The 24,066-nt window shown below is 43.2% G+C and overlaps 2 protein-coding genes across 29 annotated transcripts in view; one reads left to right on the forward strand and one right to left on the reverse strand.

The window, feature by feature from the left end:
* The window catches only part of LOC308195067 (uncharacterized protein), a 1,623,621-nt gene that overhangs the window by 1,024,420 nt on the left and 575,135 nt on the right, over positions 1-24,066 (reverse strand). The window lies entirely within an intron of this gene.
* ADGRL3 (adhesion G protein-coupled receptor L3) overlaps positions 1-24,066 on the forward strand; it is a 535,523-nt gene that overhangs the window by 409,886 nt on the left and 101,571 nt on the right. For all 28 annotated transcript variants that reach the window (XM_080591834.1, XM_080591831.1, XM_080591832.1 and 25 more), the window contains 2 exons: positions 14,924-15,229; positions 17,415-17,518. In XM_080591834.1, coding sequence (XP_080447960.1) covers positions 14,924-15,229; positions 17,415-17,518 — 410 coding nt within the window. The remainder of the gene's footprint in view (positions 1-14,923; positions 15,230-17,414; positions 17,519-24,066) is intronic.

Raw genomic sequence — 24,066 nt, forward strand, 5'->3', positions numbered from 1 at the left:
ACTGGGAGTATCCTTGGTTTTGGAGTTAAGGAAATAGCTGAGATCTGGGCATGAGGCTGAGGAAAGGTGCAGGTCGGGATGTGTCTGCCAGTAGGAGCTCTTCTGGGAAGGCAAAGCAGATGGAAAACAAAGGAGAAATAAAGCTGGAAGGTGCAACTTGTTACTCAAGGGGCAGATGGAGAAGTGGTTCGTAGGCAACGACAGGTGAGGCATGCAGGGGTAAGTTTTGGAACTGACCTGGGATAAGGAAAAGAGCTAAAAATAGTGATTTAAGTTCCCTTTTGGTGGAGGCAAGCCAGCACCGTGCCCAGAGAGCTGTAATGCAGGTTTCACATGAATGAAGTTTTATTCAGCATGCAGGGAGAGAAATCTGGGTAAGAGGGAGATTGGGGGATTTCTGAATGTCAGCCTGAAGTTTCAGCAGGAATCCTATCATCTGCGAGGGCTCAGCCTCGCCGGCACAGTGTTTCTCTTGGCTGATGAAGGCAATCTAACACCGCATTTCCCACTTGGAGGATCCCTGCAGAGAAATTGTCTCCAAAGAAAAAAATGTTCAGCGACCCTGGCTAGCTCATACTGCTTTCATCCAGCCAGGCTGGGCTTTAAGATTTCAATAGTACAAAAAGGAAAACATGCCACCTAGGGAGGGTCAACTTCACATTAATTGTACAAGGAAGGAATCGTTAAGCTGAGTTGGCCCCGGCACGTGGTTTTCATTTTACACCCTCGGCTCCCTCTTTCCCTTGCTCCCCAGCATTGTCCCTTCTCCTTCAATACGCTCACGGTGTCCCAGGTCAGTTCTTACGTGGTTTTGTTTTTCATGTAGGCAAACAGCACAGCTTGGACTTGCCTCGGCTTGACAGAAATGGACACATAATTTTCTGTTATATTGTTATCGGAATGCTGCACGCTTCGGCTGGCAAACAGATTGTCAAACATCCTTGAACAATATTTGCTCAGAGTGCAACAGAGAAAAGAAATCTAATACCTGCTTTTAGACCCAGCTCCTTCCTTATGTGTTTTATTTGGTTTTCTTTGCACACGCTTAACATTTCCTTTCTATTAGAGCATATTCAACCAAAGCTGATTAATCAGATTTGTTATCCGGTGGGTGCTTGCTCATCTCTATAAGCTGGCTGGACCAGGAGGTGAGTTTTTTCCTTACGTCCACCTCTTTCCCTCAGTGGTGGTGAACAGCGGTGAATACCAGCTCCTCTCAGGGACACACCTCCCTGTCTCCACTGAGAGCAGCAGCTGGCACTGGGCTGAAAGCCCCGTGTGACAAATAAATGTTGGGTCACCGTGCCCTGAGAGGTACGGGTGGCTTGGAGCACGCTGGGCAGGCTGCTCTCAGACATGCTGTTGGATCTCTTCAGTACGGGATGCAGCACCTTGCTATTACTGAATATGCATCCTCACTGAGATATTTCGTAATTTCACATTGGTGCCCCTGGAGCTGGAAATGATGCACATTGCAGAAATAAAGTTGCGTCTCCCTTTGTGACAACCCGTTGCTTCGTTGGAGCCTGTTCGCCCAGGCATCTCAGCGTCTATGAGATTTCTGTGCACTCTGCTCTCGACGAAAGCTGGAGACAGCGGTGGTTTAACTGAATCAGTGTCGCTGTTTTAGCTCAAATATGAAGTTTAATAAGGGAAAATAAGAGTTTAATTTGGAAAAACATCTTGTAGGGCAGGGGGACTGACCTTGTACAAGTGACTGCTGCCAAGAGGATTAGAGAGTTGTATGTTGTACTCAGAAATGTACTGTGGACATGCCAGGCTTGGCACAGATGGGAAAAGTAGTCCATTCGGTCCCATACCTTGTCTGAGCCTTGGACTTTTCACAGGGACAGTCCTTGGGGAATAGCCTGGAGTGAGAGAAGGGGTCTTTCTATTGCATTAGCTAGCAATTTCCTCATACTGTAACACAGGGGGACCAAAGCATTCCTTGCCCTCCTTGCTTTACTGTAATCCCTGGCACATCTCAGCACCTCCCAGGAGCAGGTTGTGGACTATGGCGGATGATGTCCTCTGCAGGAGGAGAAGGAAATAAGGACAGCCAGTTGTCTGGTTTGGGTTGAGTTTTGCCCTGCCTCTGCCCACCAGTCTATGATCATCATCCACCCTGGATGAAATTTGGGATTTTCCGGTCATCCATGGAAAGGTTTATGCCCTCCCCAGCACCATCTAAAGAAAGGTGAGCAAATAGTTGAGGCACTTGCAGTCTCAGGCATGGAAATTTTAGTATGGTGAAGGTGATGGCATTGCAGGAACCTGTATGTTGTAAGCTCCTGTTGTCATAAATGTAGTGAGGCACCTCCAAAGAACACCTCAGGTCCTGGGCTTTTGGTTGCTACTTTTCCCTGTCCATTGACTGGCTGATTCAGATTCTTAAATCAAAACCTTCCTGTCTCTTTCTCTTTCTTCAAGCAAAGTCATGTGTTTTTTCTGAACTGAATCAATCCCTGTGGTAGTTGAACAGAATGGGCAAGCCAGTTGCTGCTGCAGTACTTACACTTGTAATTTCCATTTTGCTGAGTGGCTCCAGGTTGGCATGCCAAGAATCTCTGTGTTTCAGATCAATGGTCAGTCAGGCTCTACTCCTATTTTTTATTTTTTATTTTTTTTTTAATTTAGAAGATTTAAACATCTGTTGTCTTGCTTAGTGCTGACCATGAGGGTCTATCACAGGTGACCTTCTTGCTCCCTTGCCATCTCAAGCCTGACCAGCATATTCGAAATTCAGTTATTTCATTTATTTCCAAATGAGTTCAGTATTATGCTCTGTTTTTAGCATTCCTGGCCTGACAGATTTCCTCTTGTTATAAATTATTCTGTCTGCTTCAGCTGCATGCTTTTTCTCATTTACATTTAAGATAATGGAAGAAGAGTTGCTTTTGATGACATAAGTGAGCAGATTTTGGGTTAACATTATTATAAAATGAGAGTTCTGCCTGGATAATGTAAAATATTAGGGATTTTGAGGTTTTAGTACCTTTAAAGCACTACGATGACTCAAAAAACTAATATACTTCTTCCCCATGAATTGACAAGACGTCTTGATGCATGTATGGAATGTGAAAGGCTCAAGGCTAATAGCATTACAGGTCCCAACACATGCACTAAATGGTCCGATGTGAAATATTTACAAAACAAAAATATTTCAGTATTTGATGCTGAAGGTGGAGGGGGATAATAATCACAGTCTAGATTGGTGTATTTATTTTATGTTGCCTGTGAGAGCTATAAAATGAGCTTTAGCCTTTGTGCTAGAGGAATTCAGCAGCTCTCTAGCTCTGTATTGTGTCAGTAGTTTTATCCTATACTTACAGTAATATCTGAACAAAGAGTCTCTGCTGTATTTCAGAATCTGATACAAATTGCTTGGCTACTTATTTTTTTTTTCTTTCTTTTCCTGGTTTTCTGTTATGCTTTTGAGTCTTTTAATCACATAAAAATGCGTTCACATTTAACTAGACAGTATTTATATTTTTAAGATATGTGCATTAGACCAGGTCAGACTTCCTTTTCTGTCTCTCTCTCTCTCTCTCTCTCTCTCTCTCCCCCCCATCTCCTCTTTTTTCACGTTGAATATATGAATCTGTTTTTTTCCCCTACGAGAGACATGATTCTTTTGCTCAAAGTATCACATTTCTGCTTTGCACTCAGGCACTTAATTCTACTGGCATATATATTACACAATGGCAATGAGTTTACACGTTTTAAAAATCTCTAAAGGCTATCATTTACTTCTCTCATTCCTGTGTCATTCTACCTGCTTTTTTTTTACCAGTTCCAACTTTTTATTCTGCTGCTGCTTGGAGGAATCCACAACACCTTTGTTGGTAGCCCAGGTGGATCAGGTGTAGTTTAGGCTTCCAGGTCAAGAGTACATTATTGAAAATCTCCTCTCTAACACAGCAGCATCTTAATGTTCCTCTTTGTATTTTGTGCTCTGGTTTGGACCAGTAATTCCTCTGGGTACCTAATCTTTAGCAATTTTCTCTTTTCTTTGCACTTTGTGTGCAAAACCAGGTGCCAAACCTGGGGAGGCAGGAATATGGCTTTGTCCTAAAATATGGTGCGCTTCAACACCACTACTCACTTTCCTGTAGGTTTTTGATGTCTGTCTTTCCTGTGGGACTAATTCAAAGCCCCACAAGGCTAATGAGTATATTCATCCTCTTCACAAGAACAAATACTAAACTTACTTGCAGTGTGCTGGTCTGAACTAGCCATTAGCAAGAATAATCTGAAAGCCGAGAGGTGTAAAGCTAGAAATCAGTGCTGAAGGCTTTTCCACCTTGTTCTTACATATTGTCACCTTGTTATCAACCCCCTCTAGTTAGAGTTTGAAACTGCACCTTGGCCAGAGCTGACTTGATGAGATTTGGCAGCTCTTGGTGGTGTTGAGTCAAACAAGTAGGGATAAACCTCCTTCTCTGAAGCTGGATGCTGGTCCTTACAGCCTCTCAGCTTTGTAGTGTGATTTTTCAACAGAGATGACTAGCCATGACAATGACTTCAGCACCAGAGTCTTCAGGCTGGAGATCTTTGCATCTCCTTAAAATGATGCTGAGGCAAATTACTGCATATTCAGCATCACTACCTGCACCCCAGTGTCCTCTCTCAACAAAAATACTCCCACAATACAGGTAAGGGATGCTTGTGTGTCAGCCTTGGTAGGACATCAGTGTGGTTTTGATAGTGTACTTTTTTGCCTGTGTCTTTAAGTGCCAAATGCTCGTATGAAAATGTTACCCAGTTTGCTTCAACTTAAAACTCCCCGTATTGCACAATTTGTTTATTTGTTATAAATCTGCTTCGCCAAAGCAAATGTGTTTTTCATAATATTAATGGCTCTTTCATTGTTAAAGCCCTCCACAGAACACCAGATATCTATAAAACAAATTTAGATACCAGTCCTCTAGTTAAGCATTGTTTAGGCAGATCCCTGAGCCAACATGAATACAGCTATTAGAAGTGAGCTTTATGAAATATTGACGTTTCTACATAAGCAATAAAGAGTTTTGGAAAGGAGCTAAACAGTATTACGGTTTGTCAGGGAAACTGCTTATTTTCTTAAAGCAGCTGAATATTGATATTCTCACAATGGAGTTTTGTCAGCTTCTTAGAATTTGGTTTTATGAAAGATTTTTGTGTGTTTAGCGCTAGCTTGTTCCCTCCCTTTCTTCTATCTGTCCTGCCAGGGCTGTATGGTAAACTGGCAAGTCTGGTGAAAGGATTGACCTAATCTGCACTATAAAATGCAAAATGAGATGTGGCTGAGAGGCCGAGGCCATCCCTACCCTCTCTTCAGGAGCAGTCATTTACAGGAGAGGTCTTCACCCCACATCCACACTGAGGTGCATGAGAGCATACTTGAAGGACAAGACAAGACAGCCTTTCTCAGCATTTCCCTATTCCTGCTAGTTTGAATAATCAGCTCTCCTCAGAGCTCAGGCTGTTTTTCTTGCAGGAGCAAGAATAAATGGAATAAATAAATAACATAGAAGCCAATGCAGTCAGAGACTGAGCAGAGCAATTCCCCTGTAGAGAAAAATCACTTGGCAGCTTTGGAGAAGGATTTGGTTTTTCTGAATAAGGTTTGAAATAAACAGTGGGTTGTAGCAGGAGGAGAAAATAGACAGTTTTGGTGAAAGACAAAAAGTGAGCTTTTGCTGGCAGGTTTATCATTCCCCTTGCTCCAGAGGATGCTAGAAGTGCGGTATGGGTTTAGCATTTACTGTATAGACGGCAGTCCCAGCTTTCAGCCTTCCCATTCATTTAGGACTGACAAAGTCAGTCCTAAAATTGGCTAGATGAAGAAGGGTACAAGCAGCCCTAAATCCACCTTTTGTATTTTGGGATTCTATTTCCCTTTTTTTTTTTTTTTATTTATTTCAGTTGACCAGCCCACCCATGGAGCATGTTTGCACTTAAAATGCTGGGCATCAGGGCTCATTTGGATGCTCAACAATGACATGCAAACCTGAGAGAGAACTCAAATCCCGAGCCTCAGAGCAGCTGGGATTGAGGGATGGTGCACATAGTGTAAGGGGAGATGCCCAGTAAATGCGACAAGCAGCCTTCGTAATTTTAATATGCCAAATCAGATGGGAGGAAGGGAGGCCAGAAGGCTCCCACCCACCTCTCCACCCATGCCTCTCGCACAAGTGCGTGCTGCAGGGCTGGGGAGTTGCCATCTTCTTGTTTCAGCACATCGTCTGCTTGGGTTTGGTCGTACTCTGCTCTCTTGTTCAAGATAAGAGCACAACACAATCAGGTTTTAAATATTAATACGGAGATCACAGGAGTGTAGCTGGGAAGCACTGTATCACTGAGAATTGAAAACTCTAATCTGTACTTTTGAAAGCTGTCCAATTTCTTTTTTATTTACAGTCTTTGAACCATTTCACAAATTGGAAAGTAACTATCCAGCCATTTCACAGGCAGATTATGATATGTTTAAAGGAGTCCAAGGCATTTATCTGAATGCAATTGGCCATCTTGCGGCCTAGCATCGAGATTGGAGATATTACACACACAGATGAGCAGAGACTACTTGAAGATGATAGTTTGCTCATATTAAAGTTGTGCCTGAGCTTGCACTGAAGAAACATTTCAGACAGCAATATAAGCTGAGTGCCGTTGGCACCTGGAAGCACTTGTCGTGTTGATTGGGTAGGTCAGAAAATGCTGGGGCGTGAATAGTCATTTTAGGGCTCCTGCACTTGCTTCCATTCATCGCGAATGCAGAGGTGGAGAACTGCTGGAGAAGGACTGGCTCCATCTGGCACTGACTCTGCAGAAGGCTTGCAAGTTCTTTGATTAAAGACACAGAAGTGTAGGTAAAAAGCAGAAAATACACAAAAGATAAAGTTACATCCGTCGCCAAATGGACAGGAAAAATTATTTTCCCCCTTAGCAGCTACACACGTGCTTGTTTTGCATAGAAATCTAAAGGGGCATTTCAGCTCGCACGAATAAAACATATACATGGTTTAATTAAAAAGAAAAAAAATTACAAACCTTAAAATGTCAGCCTCCAGTGAAACTCCTGAAGCTGTAAGCACAGCGCTCACGTGTCTGTGCTCTAGCATGGTCTGAATGAAAAACTGACAGCACCTGCTATTGAAATCAAAAGCGATTCCTCTAACAATGGGATACGGGGGAATTCCTACTGGGTTTCTCTTTAATAGAGTTTGAAGGATTCAGGTTGAAAGACAGTACATAAGATCTGCACCACTGGCTCTGATGGATGTAAATCATGCCAGGGGACAGAGATTGTTGTGGAGGTTAGAAGTTCACTCCATACATTCGGTAATAATATGCAGCTGGTGTGCCCTTAAAAAGGGATTTTGTGCTTTTTTTCCCCCTGTATGAAATAGCATGTGGATTATAAAAAAATAGTCAGATTTTATATGTTAAAATCCATGAATTCAAAATAAAAGCAACCATATCTGACAGTGGTTTTGAGAACTAGAGCGGTATAAAGCTAGATTGCCTAAAAATAGCTCTTGAACTGAACTCTCAAACCTATTTGATTAGTCCATTTGTAATAAATCCTGATGTACTGTCTATTAGATCTGCTCTTCTGTAATCTTTTCCTGTTTACCAGGCATCCTATGGGCATAGTTCATCAAGGTTTCTAAAAGCGTTGCAGAACGATGTTGAAAAAGATGCTAGTCTTTTTATGTCTTATACATGACGGTCCAGTTAAATTTCTTCCTGGTTGAATCAGAATCAGTTGCAAAGTCTGGAAATAGCAACATGGCATCAGTGCCCTCACTGGATGTGCACTGACGGGTACGAGAGGTTCGCAAAGGTGGATTTGACAGAGATCCTGGGTAGAAAAACAGGGCTAAGACTTTAAGTGCAGTCTTTGGCCACTGAGACTGACAGAAGAGGACTGTGGTGGAGACAGCAGCCGATGCTCATGTGCTGTAGCACTGAATTTCCTGTCCTTACTAGGTATGCTGCTGTGCTCCAGCCCCCTGCCAGTGACAGGTAAAATGTTATCTGATGTCTCTGAAGTTGCTCATTTTAAGCAGGATCCCATAATTCCTTGGATAAGAATGGGTCCAAGAGAAGAAGAAAATGAAAAGTAGCTTATTTTACTCAAATGACAACTAGACTGGGGATCTCACACCAAGAGCTGCTGGGAGCCAGAATGATATTAAGTACTCACCCCCCAACCCACACACACTTTTCTGGGAGGGAGAAGACTCATAAAAGTGGATACCTCACCAAAACAAGAAGAAAAAAAAGTTAGTTGTTTGGATTCATTTTTTTTTTTCAGGCAAAATGTGGAATTTTTACAATAATAACTAGACCGCTTTCCACAAAACTTGACCTTTCCATACCAATTCGGTGTACATAGTGGGCAGTTGATCACTGTCAGAAATGTGAAGTTTTGATTCAAAAGGGCTTGGACAGAGATGGGTTTTTGCCTGTTGGAAATTGGTCCCATGTGGTGGTTGCTTTTAATTTTCCTTGCTGATATTTGTGGTGCAGTGAGAAGGGATGAGTTTGGGCAGATTGACTGGATTTGAACCTGTTGTGAAAATTTTGCACACTCGAATTCTCATTCTTTGTCTTTTGGGTTAATTTTAAGCTCTCAAATGGAGATCCAGAGGGAAAAAGAAAAACAGTGTGTTAAGTGATTCCAGCTTGGAGTGCAGAGAAACAGCTGAGTTTGCACCAGATCTTGGACCACAGCAGAAAGTTTCTCCCTAGTGCTGGGAACTCACTCAACATCTGGCCCATATCCATCGCAGCATCCATCCAGGCTCAGCAGAGTTGTTACATGTGGGCAGAGTAGCCTTGAGCACAAATCACGGTCCCCTGCTACGCGAGGTAGGAAAAAAAAAATCCAGAAAGGATGTTTCCACTTGGCAGCAGTCCACAGCGAAATGGACCTTTCTTCTCTCAGGTGCAGAAACGCACCTTTCTTCTCTCCTTTCTGCTATCTCAGATGTTAGGTAAGGGCGAGGAAAAAAAGAACTACATATCTGTAAGTATGCGCTCATACTTTATACAACTTTCCCAGGGTCCAGGACTACATGCAGTCATGTTGTACAAGACGACATGATATGCTGAACACTTTGGGACCATCATATATCTAATCTTTCTTCCCACAAATAGTTTTTGTGAGCTTTTCGTCAGTCTCAGTCAATAAAACTCCAACAACCAAAAAAAAAAAAAACAACCCTCTGAAGTTGTTCACACACAACAGTGTGTGAACTTTTATGTTCACATACGATTCTGGCCTAGCTTACACAAACTGTTCACTGGGTGTGTGAGTACAGGTGAGAGCTGTTCAGACATCTGATGTGAAGCCTGCTTGGCCTTCACTTGCAATAAAAATAAGTTCATATTTTCTCTCAAACAAATGAAAGGACGTGTACATAATTTTGGGCTAATCTGGCGTTGTTGATTCTTCATGCTGCAGCTCCTGCGTGGCACTGATGTGTGGCCTTTGGTCTTCCACTGGGCATCCAGTCTGAGATGGTTTTGCAGGGTGATGTCTTCTGAGGCATGGGCTTGGTGTAACATTGCAGAACACTAGTGTGTGGAAAAAAATGGGGCTATATTTATTTTCAAATAATATTTTTTTCTAGTGACTTTCAGAAAATATTCTGAAGTGCGTTTGAAAATGCCTGTAGAAAACTAATTCCCAGGAGATGCATTTATGTGCCAGGGAAGGGAAAAACAGCTGTGATATAATCCTCCAACTGCATTAGGTTTGGGCTTCTTCTTTCAAGACATGCCTAAGTCTTCTTATTGCTATTTAAATACAATTTGCACCATTGTTCAGCAGAAGAAATGGAAAAAAAAGAAGTGGACTGATGTAAGCAAATGATGCATTTGCCAAATACAAGAAGGACAAAATTAGTTAAAGGAGATGGGAGACGTTCAGGTTTTGTGGTTTGTGCAGCCTTTCAGAAATCAGCCATGCTACGTTTGTCTCTGTGCAGCAGTTAACGTGCATAAATAATTGTGAACACAGCCTGGACGTGCTCAAGAGGGTAGCTGGATTGCTTTATCCTCCCCCAAAAGTTGAACCCTTTGGATTAGTTGTACCTCAGTTGCTTGAGAGCTGCCAGCGAGTGGCTTGGCATGCACCATGTGCAGCGCAGGGAGCAAGCGGGGGCTCTTGAACACCGGTGCCCCAACACATCTGCTCCAGCATCAGGCTAGGGAACGCAAAACTCGCAGGAGAGTGAAGTCATCAGGGCTTGCTTGGACCTTGCTCAGGGCTTGCTTGGACCTTGCTCACGAAATGTCAAGTGTGGTCTCTCCTTCCAACTACAAGAGCTGGTTATAGGCTGGATACTTCGGTGCAAAAAGAGAAAAAAAAAAAAAAAAGAGAGAAAAGGAAGCTTGGTAGCGATGGCAAATACTCTTGCCTGCAATCAAGACTGCTTTGCACAATCTTTTGTGATAGGAAAACGCTATTCAAAGACCAGTCACCCATGGCTGGGAGCACCAGGAAGATGTGAACAGAGTAGAAAGCAAGACATCTGTGCTGGATTTTCATAGTTGCCAATATGAAGTGCTGGTTGGTTGTGTGCTTGTCATTTTAGGCCAGGAAAGAAGAAAAGAAGGAAACGGAGAGAGAAAAGAAAGAGAACTTTATTTATATAGAGATTTTTTTTTTCCTGTGAGCAAATTCCTCCCATGATTTTCCCCTGGCCATGCAAAATTCCTCCACCAGGAGGCTGAGTTATGTGTACGGGAAAAAGGAAAGGGGAAAAGATTGGCCATTTCTTTTTCTCGCCAGTAAATGTGCAGGGAATAGAGAGAGGTTCCTCTGGGAGTTGCAATTACTCCCCTGTGGAACTGGAAATGCTTTTTTTTATACCTGCCACTCTGGACTGACTGATGGCAAAACTTAGTCTTCTGCTCTTAGTGCCAGCTCTCTGGATAGCACAGGGGAGAAAAAAAGCGAAGTATCACTTTGGGGTGTTTCTGGGAAAAAGATGTTTCCACAACCACACTTTGCTTTCTTAGGAGCACTGTGAAAATACCTGTCCCAGCACTGTGCTGGGGATGGTGCTTCGTGGGATTGAGTTTTGTAAAGTCTCGTGAATGTTTGGGATTTGAGTGTAGGAGTAAAAACCGATTCTTGCCTAAAACGTGTTTTTAAACTCTTGATATGGCAAAACATGGTGAAAGCAAGCAGTAAAATTAAAATAATCGAGACTATACATTCCTATTCGTAACTGTGTGGATGATTTTTAAAGGTCACCACTCGTCTATGGGCAAGGATTTTACTACGAAGTATTTTCAGAAGAGTCCTTCTATTAAAGTGACCTCAAGCAGTGCTGGTTTTCTCCAAGTTAAAAAATTGCAGTTTGTTGGCAGCCTGAGATAATCTGGAGGTTTGATCTCTGGTCTGCGCTTAGGTAATTTGGTACAGGTTGCAGTCTTTGCGTGGTTTTGCTTGGATTTGAGAATCATTTATATGTAAATGATGCTGATCTCTCGTTCCTTCCCTTCTAACCAATTAACTTTGTTTTAAAGCACATAGCTGTGTGAGCAACATCAGCAAGTGGCAGGGCCTCTGAAGCCGGGTGTTGTTAGTGCATTCGTCATGCTCACTGGGGCTCGTTACCAAGTTGAGCCGTTGAATAACCAGACCTCTGAGCTGAACCCAGTGCTATCCCATCCATCTCACTCCATTAGACCACTTCAGGTCGGCTCTTTTGTATCTTTTTATAATGTATGCTATGTAAATGGCAGAGATGTGTATTTTTACAGAGAGAAAGCCCAGCTGAAGAAGAAAAAAATTAGAACAAGCCCTCAAAGAGATTTTGGCACCAATGCCAAGGGGAGTTGAAAGATAAAAACTTTTTTTTTTTTTTTTTAATGGCTGAAGGAAAATATCAGTAAGTCCCTTGTGCATAGCTGACACAGTAAACTTGCCAGGACTATTCCAGAAGCAACATGCCACAAGATATTCAATAATCATCAGTGAAAACTAGGTTCAGAAATGCAGTACCCCTGCGAGCAGGCCAAGGGAGCTCCTGGGTGCCTAGGCACTTTGCTGCATCTTCCATGGCCTAATTAGGGCTCAATACAACTCATTTTCAGGAACTTTTACAGAAAAAAAAAAAAGTTGTCATTTAAGTTTCAGCTAGTAGTTACTCTTCTCTGTTGGCTGCTGGAAATTTGTTTCTATCTGCTTGCAAATGACTCTAAGAATGATTTTAAGGGTGTTTTACCAGTTTTGCCCTTAAAACTGCATCCACTATTTCTACTTGGTACTTCTGTGCCTGTAGTGTATGGTGTAGCTCATTTTGCAATTGGAAAGTAACTTGTTACTGCATGACTAAATGGGAGAAGAGCTGCAGGTTGTTATTTATCAGACTGATTGTTATTATGAAAACATAAAATATGTACTCATGGCAAGACCTGCCGTAGTAAAAACAGACAGTTTTTGTTGAAGTTCTCTACAAATTTCTGTCCTCCCTGCAATGTCAGATGGAAATCATGTGCCGCTTCGTGATGTAGCACAGCTTTGAGCGGGACCTAGAAGATATCTGTCAATGTCTGCAGAATTTGGCTTTGTATTTTTTGGAATTCATTCAAACCCAAGGCTCTTAGTGGAAGGGAGGTGGCACGAGAAGGCTGGAAAGTCTGATCAGTGAGTTCTGTGATTGCTGAAATGTCGACATTTCCCAAAACTTTGAGCATCCCGTGTGTGTGTGTGCAAGTGCACATGCAGAAACCACAGCCCCCCGTGCTGACAAGCACAGCTTGGAGAGTCTCCAGTCAAGGCCCTTAACCCAAATCAGTCAAAGTCCCTGTGAGCATTGCTGACCTGCATCTGAGTGAAGTGCCTCCCTGCAAAGTTAAAAACAGGGGAACTTGTGCAAAGGCTGGGGGCTGAGCCGATGTTAACAGGGGGAGAAATGCAAAGAGCAAGGAATTGAAGCAAGGGCATCTGATATACTACAATAGCAGAAAAAAAAACAAACACAAGTAGATCTCTGAAGTCCTGCTGTCCACCAACCTCTTGGCTCAGGTGGGAGACTAGATTTTGGATCACATTGCTTAACCTATATCCCAGTATAAAGGTGAGCACTGTTGCTCACCTTTTTGGAGGCTGGGGGAGAAGATAATCTAGTTTTCCTAGAAATCATGGAGCTGGTATTTTTAAGTGGAACATTTTCTGGAACAAAAGCACTGATGCCTCAGAAAGTTGTGTTTATGATGCTTCTGACTTAGTTTTAAATTTTGCAGAGAGGGTTTCTCAGGCTTGGATTGAAATTATCTAAACCCAGAGCAAGCGTGCGCTTCAGCTGCCGCATTATTGATTATGCTGGGGCATGGGAACTGCTCACAGCACCATGGTTTGGCATGAGGTAATTACTTAAATTACAAAAAAAAAAAAAAAAGGCTTTCAGGATGGAAAATCTCCTGTTCCACACTAAAGGCAGTCGTCTCTGTGCTTTAAATAGGTTGACTTGAATGAACGTTTACCTGAACTCCAGTGACAGCAATATCATTACACATTAATAACGAATATTACATTAATACTGAAAGTGGTCTGCTTCACCAGTCCTCAAAGAAAGGAAAGTCTTGGCTCTCAGGAGATTGCAGTCTGAGCCTGCTCACACAGCTGAATTGTTACGACGCTGCTCCTCGGGGTGAAAGGGTGATTCCTGCATTTAATTTTAATTTCTGGCTAGGCTGGCATTCACATGTGGCTGTCTTTAATGTAGAAACTCAAATTCCTGTTGCTGGACGTGGTACAACCATCACATTGAATGATTTTTGGATGCTGGAAGAGACATTAGGGAGATGTGGCATGGGAATTTAAAAGGGACTGATAACAGACAAGTCCTCCTTGGCTCGTTGTGTCTGTACTGCTGGGGGGATTGGTGGGACAGTCGTGAACATCTCTTATTGACTAGAGTAGAATTGTTATGTTGAGAGAAGCAGGAGGGTGCTTATCTTTGGAACGGGGGAAAAGCAGACTTCTGCACAAGCCTCTGCACTTTGAGGCATGGCAGGGGTGGTGGCGGTAGCCAGCCTCGGCTTCCAGACCTGAGATTTCAGGTCAAGCCACAAAGAAGGCCACGTGAAGCTGCAGTCAGTGCAAAAAACTCGGTCTAAACATAAACAGGAGGCAAAACAAGGTAATTAGAAGGTGGACATCATTCAATATTTACCACACTTAGCGCAGCTCTGGCAGGATGTAGGGCGGGTTAATGCATTTCTAAAAGAAGTTCGCCACCTCTTGCTGCATGACTGCCCACCATTAGTTGTAAATGAAATAGCCTTTTGAGGATTAAACTCTTGAGGATTTGGCTGGGCTGATGTGTGCTTTTGTGCCTGCTGCGTGGCCATCAGCTTGAGTTGAGCACTGCTGTTGGGATGAGGCAGCAAGACACGAGAGAGAAAACGAGGGACTTGCTTCAGAGAGCACCCCTGTATTCATCCCTCCATGAGCTTCATTTTGGGGGGGATGGGTTTGTGGTGCAGGTTGTTGTTTTTTTTTTTATTATACCATGGAAAATGTTTTCCTGTCCAAACCAGCTGGGTTTTCAGAAACACTAAAAAATTAAAAGCACTTCTGTGCTAGGTGCTCCCTAAAAGATGGAAAATAAGATTGTACATTAAAATGCCAGAAAGAAAAATGGGGAGGGCATAAAATGCTGCTTTATTTTCATCCGATGCTAGTGCTTTTGGAAAATCAGATGTGCTCCAGTGGTCATTACCCCCCTGTGTGCTTCCCTAACTGTGAGTTTGAGCATCTCTCTTAAAGGCAGCAAGCACCCCACTAGCTGTAGCTCCTGCTACACTCTGCAGGCTGCTTTGAGTGGTAGGCAGAGGGGACATCCTCGGGACTGAATCCACTCCATCTGCCTTTTTTCCTCCCTCTCTTTAACCAGCTTTGGCTTTGTTTCAGGAGTATCCACGTCAGGGGCGCTGGGCCCGGGGAGCACCACTGCCAGCACCACGCCGCGGATGGCCACCAGCAGCACCGGCCGCCCCACCACCACCTCCGCCTTGGGCAGGAGGAACAGGAGCACCAGCACGCCGTCGCCCATGGCTGACGTCCCCGACGAAATGACCACACACCTGCCGCCTGCCTCCTCCCAGCTGCCCCCAGCGGGTGCAGAGAGCTGCGACCCCATGGAAGCTCGTGATATTATGTGGTCTCGTACCCGGCAGGGGCAGGTGGCAAAGCAACCGTGTCCCATGGGCTCGATAGGTAAGTCGAGAGGTGGCCTGACCACAGGCCCCTGTGGCATACACATCTTCATCAGTGGATTACGCTGCTGCCCTTTGTCAGGTCTATACTACCTTGAAGAAGTATGGCAGACAGCTGGCCTGGCTGAAGCCTCGATGTGCTGAGCACATTGTGCAGGATCTTTGGCATCCTGAGCAATGGCTGAAGGAAAGGAGAAGCTAATAACCTTTTGGGGTTGAGCTTGATGTGCTATAAGAAATCCTGCCTCCACAAGCTGTGTACAGTACGCCTGTTATCCCTGCTCTGGCTGTATTTGTAGCCTGTGGGCTCACTGACTGGTGTGTTGATGGCTGACACTTCACTCATTTGGCTAAAAAAAAAAATCAACAAAACATACATTTTGATGAAGCTCTCTGCTTCACTGTTTGCATTTCAAAGGCAGTGGCTGGCCTTTCCAAGCACAGGTATTCCCAGATAGTACTCCTGAACCACCATGAGTGATTTTTCAAACTGCAGCCAGCATCCGGTGCAATCAACAGGGAACGCAGGGAGAAAACAAAGCCAACTCTTTCAAAATGGTTTATGGTTTATTGGGTTTTGTTCCTTTTCTTCTACTCTCCCCTCAGTTGTTTTCTCCCGAAAGGTTGCTTTTGGAGATTTTCTCTCCAAATTAAAACACAATGGACTGAATAATGGGCTTTGACATATGGTTTAGTTTACTGTATTTTAACAAATGCAGTTTTTGAGAAAGAGTTTATTTTTCAAGCTAGTCTTGGTGTCCAGACCTGAGAACCAGCTTGCCAAGAAGAAATCGGAAGGTGGAGGAAATTGCCTGAAAATAAGGGCTGGAGGGATCTGGCTTGCAGAGGAGGCTCTATTAATTCTTCACTCTATTGCCCTGGAGAGCCATTCACACCTGTGTATACAAATTCTGACTCTCTTGAATTCAGTGAAGTCAGGCTGATAAAATGTACGTCAAGTATGAGAGGCATGGAAAGACATCAATGGTGAGAGTAGGTAAAAAACATTTTTACTGTCTTTCTCAGCCCTGCTTGGTAAAATTAGGTGTGCAAAAGGTATCATGTGGTTCCCAGAGAGAGGAAAGGGTAGTCTGAACTGAAGCTGTGAAAAGGGAAAGAAATGGTAAAAGGGGAAAATGAAGGCTGGATGTAGGGAGCTATTTTCTAAGCAGAAGAGCAAAGGATTGGATGGAAATAGCTAAGAAAAAAAAAAAAAGAACAAACCCAACTTGTTGACAGGGGATGGTCTGGTGTAGGCAATAAGCCTTTCCAGTCTCTAATTTCAGTGATTCATGTGATTTGTTAAAAGCCATGGTATATTAGCAGTGGGCCTCTTCCCACTCCCTTTGAAGGCATCAGCAAACCCTCACTGTTTTTAATCGGCGCTACTATCAGACCTAGTATGTAATTCACTCCCCCGTTGAAAAGTTTAGCTCTGCAGGGTAGAGCACTTTATAGGTTGCAGAGTCTTTAATCTATGTACTGGCTTTCTTGCTTTTTAAAGTTCTTTAACTGCATCATTTTGGATGCGTTTCTCTTTGTCTGGAAGGGCCAGAGACTCTTTACTGTCTTTTGCAGCAGGGATCTGGGAGGTATTTGCCAAACAAAACTTTCCTCTAAAGTCCTTCTTAATGGTCAGGGGTGGATGGTAAAGCCCAGCATTACATCTTAGCTTTTTAGCATTTAAACTTTTGCGTGGTTCCACCCAAATGGTTTAATGATGATTCAGAGCAGTAAAACCTTCATAAAGCAGTGGGGGGCAAGGAAGTCAAAGCTCGGGGTCTGATGCTGAGGCACCAACAGCGGGGCAGAGCAGGCAGAACGGCCAGCCCAGCACTTGGGATGCTGGCTCAGTGGTTGAGATCCATCTTCAGTTTCTTACTCCCTGGGAGCTTTCCTGTCAGGCCTGAGGCAAAGACGTCTGTCCATAGTCTCTGTTAGGTGAAATGGAAATGATATCCCTGCCCTACTTCATTAGTCTTTTATGCCTTAGAGCCCTAAGCAATAAGGTGATGGGAGATTAGAGCACTGAGACTAGTCAGAGACATCCTACTGAGGTCCTAAGCGCTAGTAAGCTCCCAGGCTTTGCATGATGTTCCAGTCGGTATGACATGAAGCCTGTGAGATGGAGTCCTGTGGGAGAAATTCAGCTGATAATACTGAACACGGTGCCTTTCCTGTTCCAGGTGTTGCGACTTTCCGGTGTCTTGCACCAGATGGGATCTGGGAGCCCCAAGGACCAGACCTCAGCAACTGCTCTTCTCCCTGGATCAACCACATCACTCAGAAGGTAAAGCCTTCTCCACATGTTGACCATGCCAAGTCTGTGCAGTGACCTTCCTCAGCTCCCTGGTTGTTTCCACAGTAGAGGACCCAAAGTCACCAACAATCACGCTTAAAGCATGAGCTGTGTGTAGTAGCTAAGTATTGCAAGGAGAAAAAAAAAGACTGTAAAAATGTGATGGAAAATAAAGTAAAGAGGGTGAGGGAAGGAAAAGGAAAGGGGCTGGAGAGTGGAATTAAACTGGAATGAATGATAGTTCTTGTTTGTGGCAAGAAAAGGAGGAAGAGAGAGGAGGAGGCAGATGGACATATGGAAAGTGCCGACTTAATGCAAAAGGAAACTTTCCCTTTCATGCATCCCCAAGGATTTTCTCTTGCCATGCAAGCACAGGATAAACCCTGTAGCTGAGAAATCTTTACCAAAGAAAGGCAGGCTCAGTATGAAATGTTTGTATTGCGCTACTGACTTTCCGTTTTTAACTTCTTCCCAAATTGTAAAAGGAGTGGTGGAATAGAAAACAATGCTGCAGTAATGCATATCTTTTGACTTTTAAGTCCCTTGATGAATGTTTTGTAGCACTTCATCATTTATCAGTGTTAAAAGTGCATTAACATGTGACAATGGAAGTTCAAGACAAGCAGAGCTTATTTGGTAGCAATATGTTGAACATTTTTGTTATTAATGCACAGTGGTGCTTTCAGCTGATTTCATTACAAACAGAGACCAGATGTGTGTTTACGCCATAGAGTCTGTGGGCTGAATCCTTATTATAGCAATTTGTGTGGATTTATTCACTCCTTTAGCTGGAGCAAGAGATTCCCAGTACTGCAGGCTAGCTGTGCTGCGCTCTGGGAGAGCTTGTCCTCACTGGTGAACGGGATGGGATGACCCTACAGATGGGGCTGTCTGTCTTTCTCTTCCCCGTCCCCCATCTTATTTGAGGCTCAGCAATCTGTGACTGACTACCCCCAATCAACTTCATCTGTATTTATACCCATACCTCCCCCAAAACGGGGGAAGACATCAATTAATGTGGGGCTGCTGTGGTACAGCACAGCCATTATGAGGCCCCTGGTCCTTCCCGGTGCTTTTGTCCCACACAGGAGCTTGGGCAGCTCTCCTGCCATATGCTAAGGCTAGCTGATTAATAAAGACTGCCTTTGCTGCCATTAGCAGCTGTGCAACTCTTGTTTTATGACCCACGTACTTATCCTGGAGGGGTTAATATTACTTACTCTAGCCATAATTCACCCAGGCAGCTGGGAGACCTCTTGCTGCTCGGTGAAGATGGCTAGGCCGTTAGCCATTAGCAGAGGGAAATAATAGCCTGCACTGATGAAATTTCCATCAAGGTTAGGCTTATTTTATTTGAAACCACAGCTATCATTTGCCTAACAAATGAGGCACATTTAATTTGTTACGTGCTTTCAAAAGAGGCTAAAATTGAAGAGCCAGGTTTTCAGAAATGCTGAGCAGGCCACAACAGGGAATGATTTTTTTTTTTTTTTGAGGGGGGAAGGGTAGGAAGATATTGTTTTTCTGGAGAAATTTAGCTACGTTCAGCTTTGGGGACCTTTCACCAGTCAATGAAAAGACTAGGGGGATCTGCCAAACAGCTCTGGATCTAATGTTTTGGTGCCTGTGTGGGAATCTTCTGGGAACTTGGGACCGTGTGGCCCAGCCACTATGGAGATCTGCCTCAAGCCTTTCCAGGAGTGACTTCTGAGAGGAAAGCCATGACAGGCTTACCTAGAGGCTTGCATTGGGGTTTTCGTTCAGTAATTCTTATAGCAAACAGAATTTTAAATTACTTATGAAATAACCAATAACCACTTGGTGCGCGTGCCTGAGTAAGGAGATTGGAAATCATCACTGGCCTTAGAGTTGGAGACTGATTTATTAATAAATTGGGCACTGGATTTACGCATCCCCAGTCTGGACAGGGCAATTCCCTTGGTAGGGATGGTAGGGATGGTAGGGGAATGCCATGCTTGCATTCACATCTCTATAGCGAAGTAAGGATTATTACTTCTGTTCTTTCTCCTGCTCTGCTCAAACCGTACGCTGGGTGTTTGCCTGCTTGCATCACGGTATTAGGTTTTACAACCCTCTATTAGCTTCCATTAGAATTATCGTGCTTGATGGAAGATCAGAACAAATGTCTGCTTCAGCAATTCATTGGCCCCCTGACATTTACTTTAACTTTATTGTTGGTGCCTACTATGCCCTCGTACTGTAGCAGGAGAATAAACTTGCCAGTGCTTTTGAATTATGCACTGCTGTGTGGGTTACTTCCAGAGTGAAGCAGTAAAAGGAAGCAAAAAGGTCAGCTTGGATACATTGCATCGCCCTAATCATGAGGTCATACGTTCAGCCTTAGCCTGTTTGTTTTATCTCTTACTTCCATCAGTACTGGCCTTTGCATACTGTGCAAGATGCCTGAAGATGTCTTTTCCTCACTGTGACTTTCAGTGGAGGGTCCTCCCACTAAGGCCAGCTTTGAGGCTCTGAAAGAGAAGATAACTTTTTTTGTAGGATAATAAGAAGTGCAGTGTCCTCCAGGAATGCCCGAAAAGCCACATGCGGTGCTCTCAGACATCTCAGATGACACAGGCAGAATGAGCAGATAAACCCTACTGCTCAAAGTCCATTCATCAGGCCTCGTGGATCTGCTTGGCCACGTATGACAGAAAGAGTCGGCTTTTGTGGAGGATATCACCACCTCATTGTGTCCAGGCCTGAGGGTGAAGTTACAGCCTTGGCGACACCACCATGAAATTCTGCATCCAGGGTGCTTTTGACTGTGTTGAGAGCACTGTAATGTAGTTGGTGCAGCAGGTGCTACAGCTCTCAGATATTAATTGGACATTAATTGGATTTGGAAGTTAGCTGGAGTGACACTTTCTTCAGAAAAAAAGAGAAGGATGGTAGATATGCTCTGACCCTACTGTGTGAATGCATGTGCATAATGAAACCTCTGCCAAGGAAACAAAATGGCCACGAAGTCTTTGCAGTGTCAGAAGGTGTCCCACAGCCCCTGTTTTGGCCCTGCTGGCAGCTGGTGAGTCCTGATGAAACCTGTCAGATGTTTGTCCCTCCAGAAAATGACATCAGCTCCGTGGCCTTTAAAGCTGACTGGTCCATCTGTATGCCACTATTTTTAAAAATCCTAGTTCAATCTTTCATACCATCTTTTCTTGTTTTTTTATATCGCTGTCGGCCCCAGGCTGCAGGAAAATATTTTTGCCATTATGCCTGCTGATGTTTCAGCACATTTGCTCCTGTACCCAGCATCTTTCTTACTACCTATGATTTTTCTTCCCTAAAGTCGTCTTCTCTGCAATTTCCCTCATGTTTATTCTACCGTCCTCTTCTTCATTCATTTCCCTCTGAGAAAGGTAGGGATGAAACAGCAAGCACGCCGCAGAAGGCTTGTTGTTAGTCTTTCCAGACAAAACTCCCTATTTCTCTTCCTTGGAGTATATGAAGCAGGCAAGAAAACATGCCCTACCCAACAACCATTACTTCACAGTCTTTTCAGTCGTAAGAATACAAGAGACGGTGGTATAAATTAGAAAAATGTTAGCGAGGGTTGCACAGCATGGTTTCAGGTGTGCCAGTGCTCATTTGTAAATCTGGACTGAATCCTGCCAGCATGCTCAAATGAAGAGGGGAGCATTTTTTGACAGAGCTAGAAAAGTATGGTTTTGTGTGCTTAGGTTTTTGGCAGGAAACACATTCTCTCTCCTTCAAATTAGCATTCTAAGACCAGATTTAACCAATTTGCAAAAGGCTAAAAACCACCCAAAACAACCAGAAATTAAATTTAGTTTGAACAGAATGTTTTCTTTTATCCCACAATCCTCTTTATTTTTAATCTTAATTTTTTTCACAATCAAGATAGAAAATGGAAAAAAAAATAGTGTCAAGTCAAAAAGAGATGCATTATTTTTACTTCATTTATTTTTCTTCAGCCTACCAGCAGAAAACTCAGTTATTTGTACCTTTTTTTCTCTACTTCTTGCCTGCCTTGCAGCGACAGCCTGACCCTCAAAGAACCTTGTAAGATTGTTCCTGCTTCCTGCGGATGGTGGTGACTGTGTTTAGTGTTTGACTTAAAGAGTACTGCACTTTTGGGAAGAAATAACTAATAAGAAGCTTGTCTTCCGTGCAGCAATAATGAAGGGGAAGCTGTGGAGAGGTGCTTTACAGAAGGGAAGTTCCCAAGGAATATTACTTAAATGCATCCTCTTGGGCAGCAGTGAGCTTTGCTGTGTTACGTGTAATTAATGCAAAAAGTTCAGTCACGTTTTTACACAACACCAGGCATACATTTTAGTCAGTGTTTAGGGACTAATAGCAGAAGTTGGTTTTGACAGGACTGCATGGAGGACACCTAAACTGCAGCTTCAAATGCTCAAAAGAGTTAGGGAGGTTGACATTAACAGGTCTCATGGCCATCACTGTGGGCACCACTCGCATTATGCACGCAGGCAGGATGGAAGGAGTGTCTCAGCACTGTTGTGGTGGCTTGTAGCTGTATCTTCTGGGTGACAATGAAGATGTTTGGAAATGAGTGTCAGTGCTAGGAAGTAGTTCATCAGCCACGCAGCCAGACACGATGTTCCAAGGGAATGGTGCGTCAGGAAATCTGGGTGCTTCGGCGTGAGTTTGAGCAAATACTTCTGGGTCCCGACACTTGACAAATTTTGATCTTTAATGTGCCTTTCCTCAGGCATTTCATCAGTTGTTGCCTATTTTGGGGGAGTTATTTGGTCACACTAGAACTCCTCAGAGTGGCAGTTTTTAGGACTGGTGATCTGTCTAAGATACAAGGAAAGGAGCTAATGATCAGCCCAAACTGGTTTTGCAGACAGGTAGGAGCGATGATAGCTTGCAGCTCAATACAACAAGCGGTTATTCCAGAGAAGGAAAACTCTTGGGTTTGACTTTGTAGAAGCTGAGCCATTTGTTATGAGTAGGCCAGTCTGCAAAGGTGCATGGTCGAAGAGAAAATGGATGCATCAAATGTTGAGTAGCAGGGTTTTTGTTTTTTTTCTGACACATCAGTAAAAATTGCACTTCTTGGACTTTTGCAGTTTTCTGTAGGGGTAACAAAAACATTGTCTGTCATGATACATGTTAAGCTCCAGGGACAAACTGCAGGAAAATCCTGTCATTGATTTCTATATGTAAAGGGATTTGATGCAGTCATTCTTTAAAGGCCTGGGTGCCAATGGAGGAGGTTAAAATTCAGCCCCTGTGCTGACATGTGGCTTTCTTCAGCTGCTTAGGAGATCAGGCAGCTGTAAGAATAGGATCTAGTTTCTATGGCGTTAGCCTTGTGTGTTACAAGGAAGAAATCATTCAATTTTTGAATATATGTTATCATTGCTCTAATGGGAAGAGCAACACATTATCTCCTTTATTTGTCTTATCTATATCATCATATGCTTTAATTCTCTGAAGATGAGCATATGAACGTCTTCAGTTAGATCTCATTAAATCAGATGGGCTGTTGCTGTCAAATTGATGGAAGTAAGTTATTCATTTATAACTGAGCTAATTGATTTACTGAGAGGTAGAAGCTCTGTCTGCAATCTTTCTCTGGAATCTTGCTTTTACAATAAGCACCAGAAATTGAGGGAGGAAGAGAAATATCTGATTTCTAACTGTTGGAACATAAGACAATTGGAAATTTCATATGAAGAACCCAGCAGAGTTGGTCATTAAGCCTGATGGAGAAGTGGGACCTTCATTTAAATGTCATCCTGTGTAATTTCTCCTTATGCCTCGCATATTCCCTATGGATATGCATTCCAAATTGGAGTGGCATATAATGAAGGAAGATTAGAAAGTTGCAATAGTATTTCTGTAGTGGGCTGCTCATAGAAAGGAGATGGGACTGGCTGCCCTGACCCCAGTCCTCGTGGCACTGGAGAGGAAAGGGACAGCAGGTGAGGAGAGCAATACAGAGCAAAAAAGAAGGAAAAAACATTATGGAAAGAGAGAGCTTCTCAAATAATTACACAGTGAATTTCTCTACAGGTGAGTCATGAATTTTATGACTCAATTAGACAATAAGAGTCTTTTAATAGCAGATACAACCAAACAGCCTACTTGGTTTTCCCTTCCAGCAAGCCTTTATTTGAAGGCTTAAACCTTTTGCTCCTGAGTTAGTATGTTTTTAAGCTAAGAATCACTAGACTTATTAAAGAAGTAGTGGCCATTGTGGTAAGGAGTACATCTCTTGCGTGCAAGAGCTAAGTGTTAAATTAACACCTGATTGCTAAATCCATGCAATGGAATTTGTCAGCTTTTTTTCTCTTGTTTGTCTGAGCTATGTCATCTATTTTTGTTTCTTTTCAAGGACCTTTTTTGTGCAGGAGTTGTAACAAAAATCATCTCTCCATTATCAAATAAACTTCTGGAATCAGAATCAGCTCTTTCTTGATAGGAGAATCTATTTACATGTTGTTGGGTGGGGCTTGTTTTTTTTGTTTGTTTGTTTGTTTTTCAAGTGGAATAGATAAAACAATGGGACAAGCTAGCTG

The sequence above is a fragment of the Anser brachyrhynchus genome (genome assembly GCF_964034855.1).
Source record: "Anser brachyrhynchus genome assembly, chromosome: 4".
Classification (NCBI taxonomy): Eukaryota; Metazoa; Chordata; class Aves; order Anseriformes; family Anatidae; genus Anser; species Anser brachyrhynchus.